General features: G+C 32.5%; 2 protein-coding genes across 4 annotated transcripts in view; one reads left to right on the top strand and one right to left on the bottom strand.

Moving 5' to 3' along the window:
• The window catches only part of mrn (general transcription factor IIH subunit 4 marionette), a 134,342-nt gene that overhangs the window by 95,573 nt on the left and 22,234 nt on the right, over positions 1-16,535 (top strand). For 2 of the 3 annotated variants that reach the window (XM_076452439.1, XM_076452431.1), the window contains 2 exons: positions 4,161-4,239; positions 7,409-7,456. In XM_076452439.1, the coding sequence (XP_076308554.1) occupies positions 4,161-4,239; positions 7,409-7,456 (127 nt within the window). Of the gene's footprint in view, positions 1-4,160; positions 4,251-7,408; positions 7,457-16,535 lie in introns of all 3 variants that reach the window. The other variant, XR_013013186.1, reaches the window with a different exon arrangement.
• On the bottom strand, positions 8,351-15,256 carry LOC143223979 (uncharacterized). Its single transcript, XM_076452449.1, has 2 exons — positions 11,641-15,256; positions 8,351-9,331 (listed from the first exon to the last, which is right to left on the bottom strand). The coding sequence occupies exon 2, from the start codon at positions 8,862-8,864 to the stop codon at positions 8,472-8,474; it is 393 nt and encodes a 130-aa protein (XP_076308564.1). The 5' UTR covers positions 8,865-9,331; positions 11,641-15,256; the 3' UTR covers positions 8,351-8,471.

Here is a 16,535-nt window from a genome sequence, read left to right as displayed (position 1 = left end):
TTGTCCATAATGTTAGACAGTGTTATTGGTGATGGTGACACTGTCTACCTTGGTAATGTTTTTAGTTTTTTAAAGGCCTTTAACCTGTTGACTGCCAAGTATTTCAGCTGCTAAAATACAACTCTAATGCTTCTTCATTTTGTAACTTTTTTCGTGAAGCCATTTTGGATCGAAAGTGAAACAATTTGTAAATAGGTCAAATGCATGTATGGTGCTTACATCTAGCATTGAAGTTAGGTATTATTAAGACAAGTTAACTGGTCCGTGGCACTGTGTTACCGATTGGCTTGGACGAGTTATCTAGTTTATGGCACTGAACAGGTTAATCTTTTTAATGCCATTTAAATTTTTTAATTTATACTTTACACCTTTTTAATATGGCTCCCTTTTAAAAATCACAGTTCATCTGGTTCAATTTGAACTGAGAAACTGATCGTAACATTAAGTAACTCAAAACCAGGACTGGAAGGGCCAACTTCAGGTAACTGACGATGGATTTTATACTTACTTGTTAGTCTACCTGGCAAGTTGTTATTATTAGTCACGCTACAGATGATCATTTACAACTTGAATTACTGTAGTTTTTCTCTTGACCTTGTAGACTAGATGTAAACATTGGTCTTATGCTATTTATATATTTATTTATTTTTTTAATTTTGTTTTGTTTTACCTTAATTTCCTTTTATGAAATTTACTGAATTTACTTTTACATTTACACTGGACATTTGGCACAGATAGCCTATCTGCTTTGTGCCATAAAACACAAAATCAACCAATTGATCTTTTCCTAAAATGTTTCTAGCATAGTTAGTTATTTTTATTTTGTGTTATAAGTGTTTAGTCAGCATACTCATAGATGATGATATTGGTTGATGAACAGGTTTGGTAATGAAAATGCACATCATTAGAACTGTCTTCCTATTGTGTTTAAATTTATTATGTACTGAAATTCTTATGCATTGATATATGCACTTACATTTTATTTATAATAAACACCCATCAAATCCTATGAGTTAAATGAAACACCTATATCTTACAATATCAAAAAGGAATTTAAATTATGAAAAAGAAAATGCTATGAATATACATGTTGAATTAGTAAAAAAGAGACTTCAGAACTTGTATGGCTGTATTTTTTATGTGGTAGAAAATCAGCTCAGGAAAATAGATTTTGGCTCTTACAATGTATAGCAGAGAAAATATTCAAGGTTTTACAGTAGTATTTTGATTTCAGTTAATGTTTTAAAATTTGTTATGTTCAAAACAAGTAAATGAGCTTACACTTGTACAAGTGTGATAAAATGTGCATAGTCTGATTTTCTCTTGTCACACACATGTGGGTATGAAAGTAATAAAGTCAGCTTGAATGATATATTCTGAAGTTCAATAAAGGAATTAGCAATTTTTTTATTGCTGGCAATCCAGGTAAAATTGTAGATTATACTGTGTTCTGTATATGGTATGTTCAGTGAGGTTTCTGCTATAGCAATGTAGTTTGGGTTCTTTGCAACATTTTTATAATTGTTTTGTATTTTTAGTTTCTTGTAGAGCACTATGTTGCATGTTGTTTACACTGTACCTGAGAAATGGATAATTTTCATTTAGGGAAAAATGGAAGTTTGCTGACATGTGTTTGGGGGACATATAAGTGGGAAAACTGTTTTAGTTTGTATCGGAACCTTCCTAAATTTCTGCAGGAGAATGCCCTTTGGTTCAGATAGCATGTGTGAAACCTTTTCATTTAGTTGTTTATTAATAGTGTGGAAAAACGTCAGTCTGTAGTTGGATTGCAGGTTTATCTTTCATTAACATGCACTGAAACCTGAACTCCTGCCTCCAGTTAGGTTGACCAATAATGAAATAATTGCTTTCTGTATGTTTGACTTAGCACAGAATAGCAACTAAATAATTCATTTATGCTGAAACTTTTGTATAGGTTGAACATCTTCTCTTGTGCTTGCAATTTAAGCTTTTGATCAAAATGAAAGACATTCTCATTCTTGTTCTTAGTTCAACTGTTTGGTTAACTCTCTGCTCTTTATTAAATTGCTGCTTCCTAGATATCTTACCTTCAAAGAATGCAGAGAAAACAAAATTCTGATGGAAAAATCTCTAGTTGTATCTAAAGGACTTTTCATACTTGTAGTATTTATAAATAAAGGACTGTCTTCTCAATACTTAATTTTTTTTTAAATTTGTGTATGTATGTATTTTATCTGTAAATCATTTTATTTTGTACTGTATGTTTGCAGGTTTTGCTTTGCTTTGCTTTGTTTATTGTATTGGTAGCAGTTTTTCATATTAGACGAGATTTGTCATATATGTGAATCTTGTTTAGGTGTGATTTTGTTCGTGATTTGCACAGTGTGTGTTCTGTGCTGTTTGCATCCAGTTTGGCAAAGGGTTGTAATCATGTTGTAAAGTTTTAATTGGTAATAATTTTGAAGTTGGCTTAAGGAAGGAATCGAGTGTATGTAAATACTTCTTCAATAATTTATCTTTCATATCTGCAGAATTTTAATTTCTTTCTAAGTTTTGGTCACAAATTTGTTAAATGCAGTTTATTCGTATGCAAAATTCAGCCTGAGGTGTTACTTTGCATAGCTATTCTGATCAAGGAACTTGCATACTTTTTCTTTTGATAATTGTACCATGACCTACTTTACCTTGTGTATAGATAACTTTTTGTGACTTTCGCATGGAGTTCCACAGTAGGATAGTGGTAAGTTTGATTCCCCTACTGTGGACACAACAAGTAGCCCAGTGTGGCTTGCGTTAATTTAAAAAAAAATCATGCAGAACATGTTTAATCCTGCATTTCCATGTCAGTTTTCACTGGCAAGTTACAGTGAGCTAGTGATTTTTGAAGACAGTTTTGGCACTTTATGGTTGTTTCATTTTGACCTCTGTGGAGAAACGTTTTGCTTTTGAGGAACCAATATATTTTAAAGAATATGTTTAACATTTTCAACATTTTTTAGTCTGCTGATTGTAAGTCTTTAACTTACTTAACTTTGGACTTTATTACAAACCATTAATCCTGTCAAGAGTTGCATTATGTTTTGGTTTCAGCATCCTGGCTGGAAAATTAATCTTAGTTAGAAAGAAATCATAATATTCTGCATCTTTTGTTTAAGATTAAAAATTGCATTTGCAATTTCACATGTGCTTTATATAATTTATGGTGTATAGATTATACACCCTTCTTATTTCTTAATGTCAATTTTATTTTTCAAAATGAATTGTGTGGCTAGGATTTGCAAAAATCATTTATGCATTGTTTACTTACATCTCTGAACCTCATAGTGCATGTAAGAGTAACACATTTTAGTGTAATAAATGTTTGTACCAGTTTCACTGATGTCTTCAAAACGTTTTCTTTTTTTTTAAATAAGAACTGGATGCAATCTCACTATGTCCAGTCCAGTCTGTATTTAATGTAAAATCTGTCACAATAGTACTGTAAAAACAAATTTTTCCAGTTTCAAATTATGTATAAATCAAAATATCTAAAGTTTTAAAAAATTCTATGTTTTTCAAATAGAAATTAGGGAACATTTTGTTTCTTAATATCACCAAATTGTAGTTTTCAACAACATGTTTTGTTTAAAATGCATGTTTAACCACAGAATCTGCTATTGGAGTTTACAGCACTCCTACAGTCTATTAATCTTGGTGTGTGTCCTGGTTATTTTTTGTCGTCAAAATATGGCAACCTTAGTCCTGTTACTTAATTCTCATAATTGTTGCTTGTTTTGGTCAGAAGCTATTGATAATTGTAATAGCAGTGTTTTTGCAATAATGGTTGTGTGAAAGTAAATTGCATAGTTGACTCGTTATGTGATTTAAATGCTTTGTCTATACATTCCAACTGTATGTGATTTAGCTGAAAGATAATAATTAATCATATTTATTAATGAATACAGTTAATTTCAGAAGTTAGTTTTAAGGTGAAGGTCACAATTTGAAAAATGTAAGTTATTGTGAAATTTTTGTTGGAAATGTTCCAAAAACATGGTTTGTCATTAACTTGAATGTTAATTGATGAAAGGACTTTAGTTAATTATATTAAAAAAAAAAAGCCAAACTCATTTAAACACATGTACATACTCACACATATACATTATCAATATTTAATTTTTATTTTATCTGATTTGTAGATTTCCAAATTTTTCGGTTGGGATACTTACTAGGGAAAGTGTTCGGCAGGCTTTAAGAAGTGGGATAACAGCAGAACAGGTGAGAGGAAGGTATTTGACATTTGTTCATAAAAAAAATGAGATCAGAAGTTAACCATAGTTGTTTTGGATTAGGTATTTTAAATTCTATTCTTGTAATATTTAATGAGATATATGCCATATTTGTAATATTACCTGTACTGTTACCTATTACATTTATTTTTAAACAATATATTTAAAATTTTTAGACCCAGATCATTGCTGGTATTCTTAATTGTATGAACTTTAGTAAACATACATAGAATAAAAAATTGTTTTCTTATGTTTAAAATTAAGATTATAATTATTTCTTTATATTTAACAGTTGATTAAAAGGTTTGTTTTGGATCACAGATGTTTAGGTGAACCAGACTATGGCAGTAAAAAATTATTTAAAATGGTCTGAAAGTAGTTGTGAATTTAAGATTTGGAATATGATAAAACATTAATTTTAAAATGATCTATATGAGAGCCAATGAAAGATTCCAGCAAGCATTTTGTATGAATTTTACCATTTCTCTTATGTTTTATCAGTTATGAATTAGCTTTTTTAATTGGAAGGGTACAGAAGTGGCTGCTAGATGTACACTTCTGTGAAACTCAAATATCTCTGTGTTTTACCATAGTTCATATACAATGACATTGTTTATAAGATGTTATGAACATTGAATCTTCTGCAAAGTTTTTATATTTTTTTCCTGTCTTCCCAGTGGGATGTTAATAGCAAAGGAGATGCTTTTGTAAGTAAGGTCTCCTTTCTCTTAAGAGTTTGTTCATTAACTTCCTATGCCTCATTTTCTTCATTTTTTTAAAACCTGTTATCTGACTTTTCAAATGTACATTGGTTCTTGTACACCATTTTCCACAGATTGTGTTAATACACTCCTGCATTGTCAAGCTCTTAAAAAGTGCAGACTGCTTTCCCTAAAATGTTTTAGTAACATTCAGGTTTCAAAATTTTAAGCATCTAAACAGTCACAAACTTTAACCTCATAAAAAAAAAATTCACTTCTATAAATAAATAACAAGATATAAAACTTTTTCAGATTCAAAAATCTTTTTCTTGTCTATTAAAGCCTATCATCTATTACTTAATTCTGGGGTTTTTACAGTCTTTTATATATTGAGGAGCCAGGTTGCAAAGTTAATTAGGAATTTCATGAGCAAAGAAAACTTTTTATTATTAGCAATATAAATGAGCCAGTCTCAAAATTTTTCTGATGACAGACATTATCTTTCACATCCATTTGTCTTAAAGGTTTGTTTCAATTGTGAATATTCTTCATTATTTTAGGGATTCTTTCCTCATAAGGATTGAATTACCAATTGTTTGTTTTATAGTTCTTTACTGTTACTTAAGTTTTATATCCATCCTTAACATTCTTTCATTCTTGGTATTTTTTATTTATTTATTTTTTAACTGCTAGTTTATTACCTTTTAAAAAATAAATTTTGCTGTAGTTTTTTTCCATATTTCAATTTAGTTTTGTTGTACTTTGTCATTCTCTCATGTTTTTGATTTCAATTTGTTAAATTATTTATTTAGATTTTGGTGCATTTGTTTTTCCTTAGCAACAATATATTTACAGATAATGTATAGACAATGTCATACATGTATTCTATTTCCTTTATTTTGTTATTGTAGTTCAAATTTGTTTCTCATTTAGTTTTTATAATGATTTTAGATTCCCCCTAGTAGCACAACAATAAATCTAACAGCTTATAATGCTAAAAGCTGGGTTTAGACACCTGTGGTGGGCACAGCACATGTAGTCCACTATGTAGCTTTGTACATGACTACAAACAAACAAAAATGATTTTAGGCACTGCCTGACAAAGGGTTTGGTTGAAAACATTATCATCATTTAAAATAAATTTATGTGTTTGCTGTCTGCTATTGTTGGTTTTTAACAAGTAAAAATAATTTTGAATTCTATTGTGATTATGCTTAATTGCCTGGTGACTAATTAATACAGTAAACACTGCGACACTGACTAAGTCTCATTGAACTTTTCAGCACTTGTGTGTGTGTGTGTGTGTTGTTGTGTGTATAATTTTTTCAAATGTTAAAGACTTCATGTGTTTATAAAATCACATTGATTCTAGAACTCACTGAAGGCAGCAATATAAATATCTAAACACTTGAAAGTATAATTCACAAGAATGTTGGAATTATGGCCTTTTATTTAGATTGAAAAAGTTAAATTAAAAAAGTATTAGTTTTAACAGATCTATACAAAAAATATTTTATATTCTGGTAAAAAGTAATAAGCAATTGCAAATACATACACTTAATTGCAAATATACATTTAAAAACTGAAAGTACTGCTTTACTTATTCCAATTTTTTTTTTTAAGTTTGATATCCAAATATGTTGGCTTACAAAACGTATAAGCTTACATCTTCGAAAATATTAAATGCTTTAACTTTTATGTAAAAGTACAGAACTAGAGAACACTGATAAACCTCAATCACCCCCATGCTGGATTTCACTTTAGATAATTAGACCTTGCAAAACTGTCATAATCATCCACATAAATTTGCAAAAGAAATTTGAATTGTTCCAGTTAATAGTCAAATCAGTTGTTAAGGTTGACAACCTATTTTTAAGGGAATAACTGCTAGATAGGTGTTATTGTACTGATCCCGGCTTATGGTTTTTGGCATATTCAGAGTTTTTGTGTTCTTGTAACTCAATTTTGTTTTTGTGCCTAACAGCCAGTCCACATATTTACAGCATTTTTCCTGAGGAAAGCATAGATTAGTTTAATAATTCCATAAATGTTCATCATCTCATTAAATAGTTAGTGTGGTTACATTGTTGAGTCATTTTGAAATTTGACACAATTTTGTTTGATGTGTTTATTAAAAGCTTCATTTACTTTAGATTTTTTTTAAGCTACCTTTTTTTCATTATTAGCATTTCAGCCAATGAATGTATTGAGTTAGTCTGTTTTTAAAAGGATAATTCTGGATTTAATATAAAAAAAAATATGTATTGATCTCCAAGTATCTAATTTTGCATGTGAACTATCTAACATAACCAGGATCTCAGAAGTGAAAAGGTGTCATTAGAAGATGCTAGAAAAGCTTGACTGATAGACTTTTGGCTGTCTCTATGAAGTTGTAACATGATTGTACAGTTTGTGCTAGGTTAGAAGCAATATTTATATACACTGTTTTCTATTTAGATCATCAATTATCTTCAAATTCATGCTCATCAAGAAGCCATGAAAGAGGTATGTTTTATTGCAATTTTTACATGAATTTTGTCAAAGTTTACAAACTTTGTTCATGATTAAAGAAAAAGTCTTTCAATATTAATTCTTTTGATATAATACACGAGTTCATCTACATATTTTCTAGTATTAAGTATTTGCACTATAACTTTTGATAAAATGTATGTATCATCACAAAATTTGATAGGCTTTTAGTAAAGATTACAAGTATTTTATATATTAAGAAAAATCAGATTTTTAAATTAAATATTTTTACTAAAGATTTGTTTGTGAAAGTATTGTTTTTTGTTACTAGTCTCAGTGCAGAGTGATTTCACGTTGATTAAAAACTATTCTTCATCCCCAAAATCTCAAATATTATTTGCATAATTTGTAGAACCTACTCAATACGTTTCGAATGTTTGTTTTCAGTAAGACTTTCTGTTTCTGTTATTTTCTATACTCTAAATATGTGGGGTGTATCACTTGACCAACATCACAACCGTCATAAAAAAAGTAGGAAATAAATATATGATTTTTTTTGTGCTAGAATGACCATATTGCAACATGAAAATACAAATTTTTTGTCTAAGTAGCTTACATCTCATAACACTATATATGAACATATATATTTATTACTTTTTATTATATCGGCCTTCCAGTCATGTCTACCTAACATTACATAACATGCACTGATGAGGAGGTGGATGTGCACTCGTTATGTATCCAGTAATATAAAACTGCCTTTCTCTCATAGCTTTGTTTTAGTAGATAAGTATTTTGTAATATACAGCTACGTTTCGAGTATTATACATTATATATATGTATATACAGGGTGTCCCAAAATAAAGTATACACTCTTTGGATCATTATAACTTGCCTTGTTTATTGATTTTAACAATGAAACAAGATACATATGATAGCTAAAGGATTTGTTTAAAGATTTAATACTGAAATCAAGAGAAAAAATAAATAAAATTCTTCCCAAGGAAAACTCTCCTTGGTTGAAATTTTAAAATGTCACAATTTGCTTGCTTCACTTCAGGTGTTCAAACTGAAATCCGTTCTGCTCCAGACACATCTCATAACGAGAAGAAATGGAAGTGCACACATCAAACACCATCTCATCTGGTATTAAAGCACATTGTTCTTCAATTGCAACTCTCAATTCGTCAATTGTTGCCCTTTTTGTGCTGTGAACTTTGTCTTTCAGAAACCCCCACAAAAAGAAATCCATGGGTGTCAAATCTGGTGATCTAGCAGGAAATTCTACACTTCCTCTTTGTCCAATCCATCTGACTGGCATAGATGCATCCAGATAAGCTCTCACGTCGCGATGGAAGTGGGGAGGAGTGCCATCCTGCTGGAAGAAACACTCTTCTTCTCCAAATTGTTCTTGGATGTGTGGCATGGCAAACTCTTGTAGCATGTTGAGATAATTCAATCCTTTTACGGTGTCTTGTAAAAAGAATGGTCTGATGAGTCCCCTAGCAGACAGACCACACCACACAGTCACTCCAGGCAAATTCAAGTGATGTTCCTCTGTAACATGTGGATTTTCTGTTGCCCAGTAGGTGCAGTTGTGTCAATTTATTGAGCCATTCAGCTTGAACGTTGCTTCGTCACTCCAAACAATTTTGAGTGGAAATTCATCATCGCCTACACATCTAGCAAGATACCATTCACAGAATTCAACCCTTCGATCAGGGTCATCTTCATTCAATCTTGGCGATGATGCGTGAAATGCTGGGGCGAGATGGCACATCGATATGGAACTTTCTAGTAAAATGTCTATGCACTTCAGCTTTGTTTTCGACTTTCCAAAAAGTTTTGAGAATGAATATTTTGTGCTCGATTGTAAGCTGATTATCTGCCATCCTTGGACACAAGTCAAATCTGAAACAAAAGAAACGGTTTATTAGCTATACACAGTCAAAGAGTGTAAACGTTATTTTGGGACACCCTGTAGATTATTACTATTTGTAAATAAATTATGAAACTTATTTTCCTTAAAATATAGAACAATAGATTGAGAAATAAAGCAAACAATTATCTCATCTCACTATGACTTTTGTACTCAGTTCCTGCTGGATATAGGTTGCTAAGCCTTTTAAAATTTCAAACATGGAGGATATAAAAAAAATCTTACTTTTATACTTGAATAACCAAAAAACCATAAATAACTGCACTGATACCATAGAGTTCCACTATAATTTATTAAGCTTAGTAATTCAGATTTATTTAGATTTTAATAAATATGAAACTTCAAGCAAACTAGAGACAATACTTACGTCATTGAAATATTGCATTGAAGAAATGTTGTAGCATTTTCAAAGATTAAAACTACTCTGAGGACATTCTAAACTGTTGATTCATTATTCATATGTAAAATATTGAAGTAAGTGTATATGTAGGACCATTTTAAAAAAAGGGAAAGAGTTGAACAGGGCCACTGTGTATGATTCAGTACATAAGCCATATTTTAGCAGAATAAGAGATATGAGGATCTAATTTTATAATCTAGTTAGATAATATTGGTAATTTGAGTTCCTAATTTATACAAAACTATAGACTTAGTATTTTGAGATCAGAAACATATATATAAATAGCACTGGTTTCAACATACCACATGACTTACTAAAATCTGTATTTAAATGTGTTCTTTTAATATTTACTTTTAAATTATGAAATTAACTAATAATACTAAAATTTGAATTATAATATACAACTTGATACCAAACTTACTGACATACATTCATAAAATAGTAGTTCAATAAAATTTTGAATGCAAGTCTAGAAATGCGATATAGGACTTTGAACCCTCACCCATTGCAAAAAGGTTAATCTGACTGAGAATGATTACTAAGAGTTTAAAAGATGAAATAAGATTGTGATCCTTGCTTTCTGAGCACTAGGTTAAGTTTTATGATTAATATTGGTACAATGTTTATGAAAAAATACATGAACACACATGTGTATGTAAGCTTGATTTTAAGCAACATTACATACACAAAAGTTCATTCCTTTATATATGTGAGCTCTGTATATTACTTTCAGATGTTCAGAGAAGCTATTGTGCTCCTAATCATTGTAAAATATGAGTCAGGCTGTGATAAGTTGATGTGAAAACATTCTTGTTCCATTGCATTTTGTCTGTATTTATTTTTCTATGATTTATACTGTAGTGGATGAATCAACCCATGAATATCAGTATGATATGGAGACAGTCAGTTGATGGCATTTGTAGCTATCTAGAACGCTGAATTTATCTTATTGTTCAAAGCTGATCTTTCCTGTATCACAAATCTAAGTGTGCATTGGTGTGTGTTAGAATATATTATTTATCTAGGTTGTGTGAATTTTAATTGAAAATCTGAATTTAGCTAAATGCTACCTATGTTTATTTATTTTATGATATTGAACACATTTATAGGTGATGGTACTTTAATGGATAGCTAATGAAAGCAGCAGTATTTGCTTGATTGCAGTGGCTACTGTGGGCATTCATGCAGCCTGTTATGTTGTAAAATATATGTGTGTGTGTGTGTATATAAGAGAGAGAGAGAGAATTGTAGACATATGTAAATTATATGCAAATCTTTTGTTTTTTTGGTAAAATACAAAAAAAACAATCATCAAACTGGAATAATTTGGTTACAATGTTAAAATGTTAATATATAAATTGAAACTGTGGATATTAAGTGAAAGGAAAATATGGTATGCCTAATATTTTAATTTATGCTGATGAGAGAATATTTTTAGAGCTTTCAGAAGGTAAAACTGTTTAGATTATACTACAACCAGGAAAATCATAGTGTTATCCAATGTTTTCGTTAATATCATTGAAGAATATGTTTAACTTGGTAGAACTGAAACATTCATAGACAAAGTGAAGTTATCTTTAGGATTTGGATCCTAAGGAACAAAATGGTACACTTAATATTTTCATTGATTTTGAAGTGTTAAATTTTATAGAATTGAAATAGTTGATAAATGAACAATCCTGGTGAATATTTTCTTAATATTTATTCTTTTTCACATGTTGCAGTTTGAACATAGCTTGTAATTGTATGGGCTGAACGCATAAGTTCCTTTCCTTTAAGTTATACTATGTATTAGAAACTGAAGTGAAAGACAGTATAATGCTTGTACTAAAAGCTATCTCATGGTAAACAGAAAGTTTCCAACATATGTGCAGTGATTACCTGTGTAGGAAACCAAATATATAGTTTTATCCCTTTCCTCCTATCTTGGTGTAGATTCCTGTGTGTGGTGAGGGGACCTCAAATGGAAGGTTCTGTTCTTTCAGTTTACCTCCTCTGGGATATAAATATCTGCCCATGTGTTTGCCATGCATGATGACCTGTGAAGGGGAGGAGAGGATAATGGTGGTTGAGGGGTCCAACCCTAACACACTACTTTGTCCTTGAATTCCTGTAGACAAGTGGCTTTGGGGTGGTCCTCATAGAGTCAATCGGCTGATCCATTTGGGCTACGGTCAACCAAGCGCCAGTGATGGATGTTCTCAACAGGTGTTGTGGACATTGTATCTGATGCTGGTATTTGGGTATAGTGCTCATGAAACATTGATGTTGCTGCAGTGTCCTTGTTTGGCATTGTAGTACGTCTCCTCATAGAACTCCATGGTGGATGGGGTCAATGGGCACCAAAAAATTCTTTTTTTTACGGATCCTCCAAATAAGAAGTTAAATAAAATAGTGAAAAAACAGTCCATAGGTAAACGACCACGTCTTGAAGATTCTGAGCAGAAATTTTCAACATCTATAACACCTATGCCTCATTTTCTTATACTACATTCTCTTTTGGACAAACCTTTAGGGCAAATGTTTCCCTTTTTCATTCAGAAGGGACTAGAGGGACTTGCTGCCTCTCCAAAAGCAGTAAAAAGCTTCACTCTGGTGACATATTAGAGGAAACATCCACATCTCAACACAGTGAACTCCTCTTGCATTAAAAGGCAATTGGGGATATACCTGTTGAGGTTACGCCTCATACTACATTGAATTTGTCGTGAGGAGTTATTGTGGAGAGGGATTTGAAGAACATCCCTGAGTTAGAGATTCTTGCTGGTTTCTCCACACAAGGAGTTTCTGCAGTGAGGCGTATCTCCACTCGCAAAGATGGAATTATAATGTCGATCAATGTCCTGATCAATTCTGACATTTACATCACTGCATCCACCTATCACCATGAAGGCAGGTTATCTTAATTATAGGGTATGGCCATACGTTCCAAACCCTGTCAGATGTTTCCAGTGTCAGCGATTCAGTCACTTGAAGACACTGTATCATGGTTCCTTTATGTGCTCATTGTGGTGGCAAGAACCACAATGCCTATGACTGTGAAATGGATCCTCATTTCATCAATTGTAATAGCTTTCACCCATCCTTCTTTCATTCTTGCTCTAAATGGTTGGAAGAAAAAAGGTGCAGCATTTGAAGATGGTTCTAAACAGGATTGCTTGGCTATTTACACATTTTTATTAAACTATTTTTTAAGGGACAGGCGACTCCAAGTTTGTGTGGGTTCGACACTTTTCAGTTCTTTTCTCCAGGATCTTGGAGCTCTCAAGGCTGTGTTTTGAGTGTGATACTTTTCAGTATAAAGATTAATGCCATCACTCAAGAACTCCCTCTTACTGTTGGAAGTGGGCTCTATGTCGATGAATTTCACATCTCATGTTAGTCGTCGAATATGAGGTATATTGATCGGCAGCTACAGATTGCCCTCAGTCATTTACTGAAGTGGATCACAGTAAATGGTTTTAATTTCTCTCTCTCTAAAACCATTTGCATGCACATTGCCACCAGTGGGGTGTTCATTCTGATCCTGAAGTTGTGATACCTGTGGTTTCTCAGACAAAGTTCATGGGGATTATTTTTTACCATAAGCTGACCTTTTATACCACACATCAAACAGCTCTGCATTAAATGTACAAGAGCACTGAACATTCTCCATGTCGTTTCTTCCACCACTTGTAGAGTAGATTGATGTTCTATGCTAAGATTGTGCTCTTATTTGATCAAAATTAGACTATGGATCACTGGTCTATGGCTCTGCGAGGACCTTGGCCTTAAAGCTGCTGGACCTTGTTCATCATCAGGGACTTCAGCTCTGCACCAGGGCTTTTTGCACTTTCCTAGTTCAGAGCTTATACACAGTCTCGTGTACCTCCTCTGCATCTCTGCCATTTGCAACTGTCTTTACTATATGCTTCGAAACTTCATTCCTTACCAGAGTATCCCACCCAGGATTGTATTTTCCTTCCTTGGTGGGCCATGCTTTTTCAGAACAGATGATCTACCATTACTCCTTTTGGCCTTCATATCCAGGAACAATTAGATGAATTGGATCTGTCCTTGGATAACATTGCTGTATCCACTGGACACCATGGCTTCTTACACTCCCCAAATGTGACCTGTCTTTAAGTCATCTGTGAAAAGCAGACACTTCCGATTGGAAATAGTGTCTGTTATTTGCTGAACATATTTCAAACCATCCTTCCATTCCTGTTTATACAGATGGTTCGGAAATCATGTGACTGTGTGGGCTCTGCCATGGTTTGTGGTGGTTTGATGGTTGCATGCAGAATCCATTCAATAGCTTCTGTGTTCACTGCTGAACTGTACACCATTTCTCTTCCTTGGATCACATAGAGCTAAGCAGTACTCAAATTGTACTATTTATACTGACTTGCTTAGTTCTCTACTGGCTCTGGAATAGCTTCACGTTAGTTCTAACCTTGTTCTTGCCGATATTCAAAACCGACTGGCCCATTTCTCTTTAACATCTACTTCTATTCAGTTTTCCTGGATACCAGGCCACGTTGGTATTTGTGGAAATTTGCTTGATCACACCACAACTAAATCTGTCTGTTCTGGCACTATTACTGCCGTTCCTGTTCTATACATTCAAGGCTCGGCTCCATGCCAGTTGACAGTTGACTTGGAGTGAGCAATGTGAAAACAAGCTTTTCCAAATAATACCCTATATTAGACTTTGGCCATCTTGCTTCCGTAAGGATCAGAAAGAGGAAGTTGTTCTAACTTGACTATGTATTGGTCACAGTTTTTTAACTCCTTTTAATTTTTGGGACTGGTGCACCAGTATGTTATCCATGTGAAACTCAGGTCACAACAAGCCACATTTTACTGTCTTGCTGTCATTATGACTCTCAACAATAGCACCATTTAAACATGTTTTGTCCCAAGGTTTGTCTATAATGTTAGACAGTGTTATAGGTGATGGTGTCATTGTCCATCCTGGAAATGTTTTTAGTTTTTAAAGACCATTAATCTTTTTAATGCTGTTTTTTAAGTTTTTTTTAATTTATACATTAGACCTTTTTAATGTGATTCCTTTTTAAGGAATCAAAGTCCATCTTGTTTGATTTGAAATTAGAAAATGTCCATAATGTGAAATAACTTGAAACCAGGACTGGAAAGGCCAACTACAGGTGACTAGCTCTACTGTTTTAACTACCTGTTAGTCATCCTGGTGAATTATAATAATTAAAACTTTGCTACAAGTATTTTAAAACTTGTATTACTGTAGTTTTTATCTTACTGCTGTAGACTAGGTGTGAAGATTGGATTTAATGCTATTTATGTTTTTAATACAAAAATTAAACTTTATTTTGTTGTACCTTAATTTCTTTTTATGAATTTCAATCATTTTACATTAATTTTAACTTTTTACCAGATGTTTGGCACAGGTAGCCTAGTTGCTTTGTGCCATGGAACACCAAACCAACCAACCAACCAACTCTTTCCTCCTCCATTAAACCTGAAATCTGTTTTTAAGGACATTGAATATGGATAGTAACTAAACTATCTAGTAAGAGTTACCATAAGGCAACCACCAAACAGGAAGCAAGCATTATTCTAGTTTAATGTACATTCCATATGAAGCTTGCTTGAGTATGATGTCTGTAGGTGCTTTTGGGGTATTTTTCAAGGCAATATCCATATACATAGGTGTGCCTAGAGAAATATCACTCGTTCAAAGTGATCATTTTCATATCCTATATTTGAAACCTTTTCAGAGAGTAGATTTTTGGCTTTTTAGCTGTTTTGTTTTTCATTTATTTTGTTAGCCACATAAGTGCATTTCCCTGATTACCTTCCTATGGAGACTATATTCTTTTTACCTTAGAAAGAAGTACCATAGGTTTCCAAGACTTCAGTAATAGAACTGTGTTTATTGGTAAATAAGATGTTATAGACAAAAACTTCTGACATGTGGAGACCTTAGATGTCCAGGGTTTCTCACAGGCTATGGACATCCTCCACATGTGGTCTAGAAAATGAATCTTTTAGGCACAATTGTTGACTGAGCTTCCAGCTTCTCTTATTCAAGCATCTGTTACAGACATACCCAAGTTAAGTTTGCCAGCTGCATGGCCAGGGCAGTCTCACTGCTAGGACAATTCAGACAGAACAAACTTGGTTGAAAGGAAGAAAAATAAAAAGCCCATCCATTCTGTTTAATGCACTATTTTGAAAGTGTTTGTCTTTTGTTTAATATACAGTGTATTGAGGCTTCATTTGGTGGGAATTTCAGTTTTAAATCTATAATACATTTTCTGGTATTCTTCAAGTTTTTGTCAGTACTATTTTAGCTGTAAACATGCAAGCATCAAATAATTTTAAACTCTATGCAAAGATTTATTTATTAATTATCAAGGAGACTGAATGCAAGCAGTAAATGTAATTTGAATTATATTGTTCAGCTTCATATTTTGTCTTAAACTTAAGCACTTTCCTCACTTCTTTGTGAATAAAAGCAGCTGGTATCTCTGGATAAATGTTTTTTTTTTCTGTAATCTATCATGTTTTAAGTCGGGTGTGCAACATTTTTCGTCGGTGGGCCATATAACCAACTTCATCAATCAAGCGGGGCCACTTAAAAAACAAGCTTATTCGTGTACATGCACAATAAATTAAAAAAATTCTCAAAATGCAAGCAATAATATTTTATATTTTTGCATGAGTGATCATTTTAGTGCAACACTTGAAATTTAGAGTCCTTGCAGAGCTTGTCAATATCAGCTTTGACAGAAGTGGTTGCCACTCTTAAC

The sequence above is a fragment of the Tachypleus tridentatus genome, chromosome 1, assembly GCF_004210375.1.
Source record: "Tachypleus tridentatus isolate NWPU-2018 chromosome 1, ASM421037v1, whole genome shotgun sequence".
In the NCBI taxonomy this organism is placed as follows: Eukaryota; Metazoa; Arthropoda; class Merostomata; order Xiphosura; family Limulidae; genus Tachypleus; species Tachypleus tridentatus.
The sequence above is the reverse complement of the archived record's forward strand: the minus strand, read 5'-3'. Positions and strand labels throughout refer to the sequence as shown.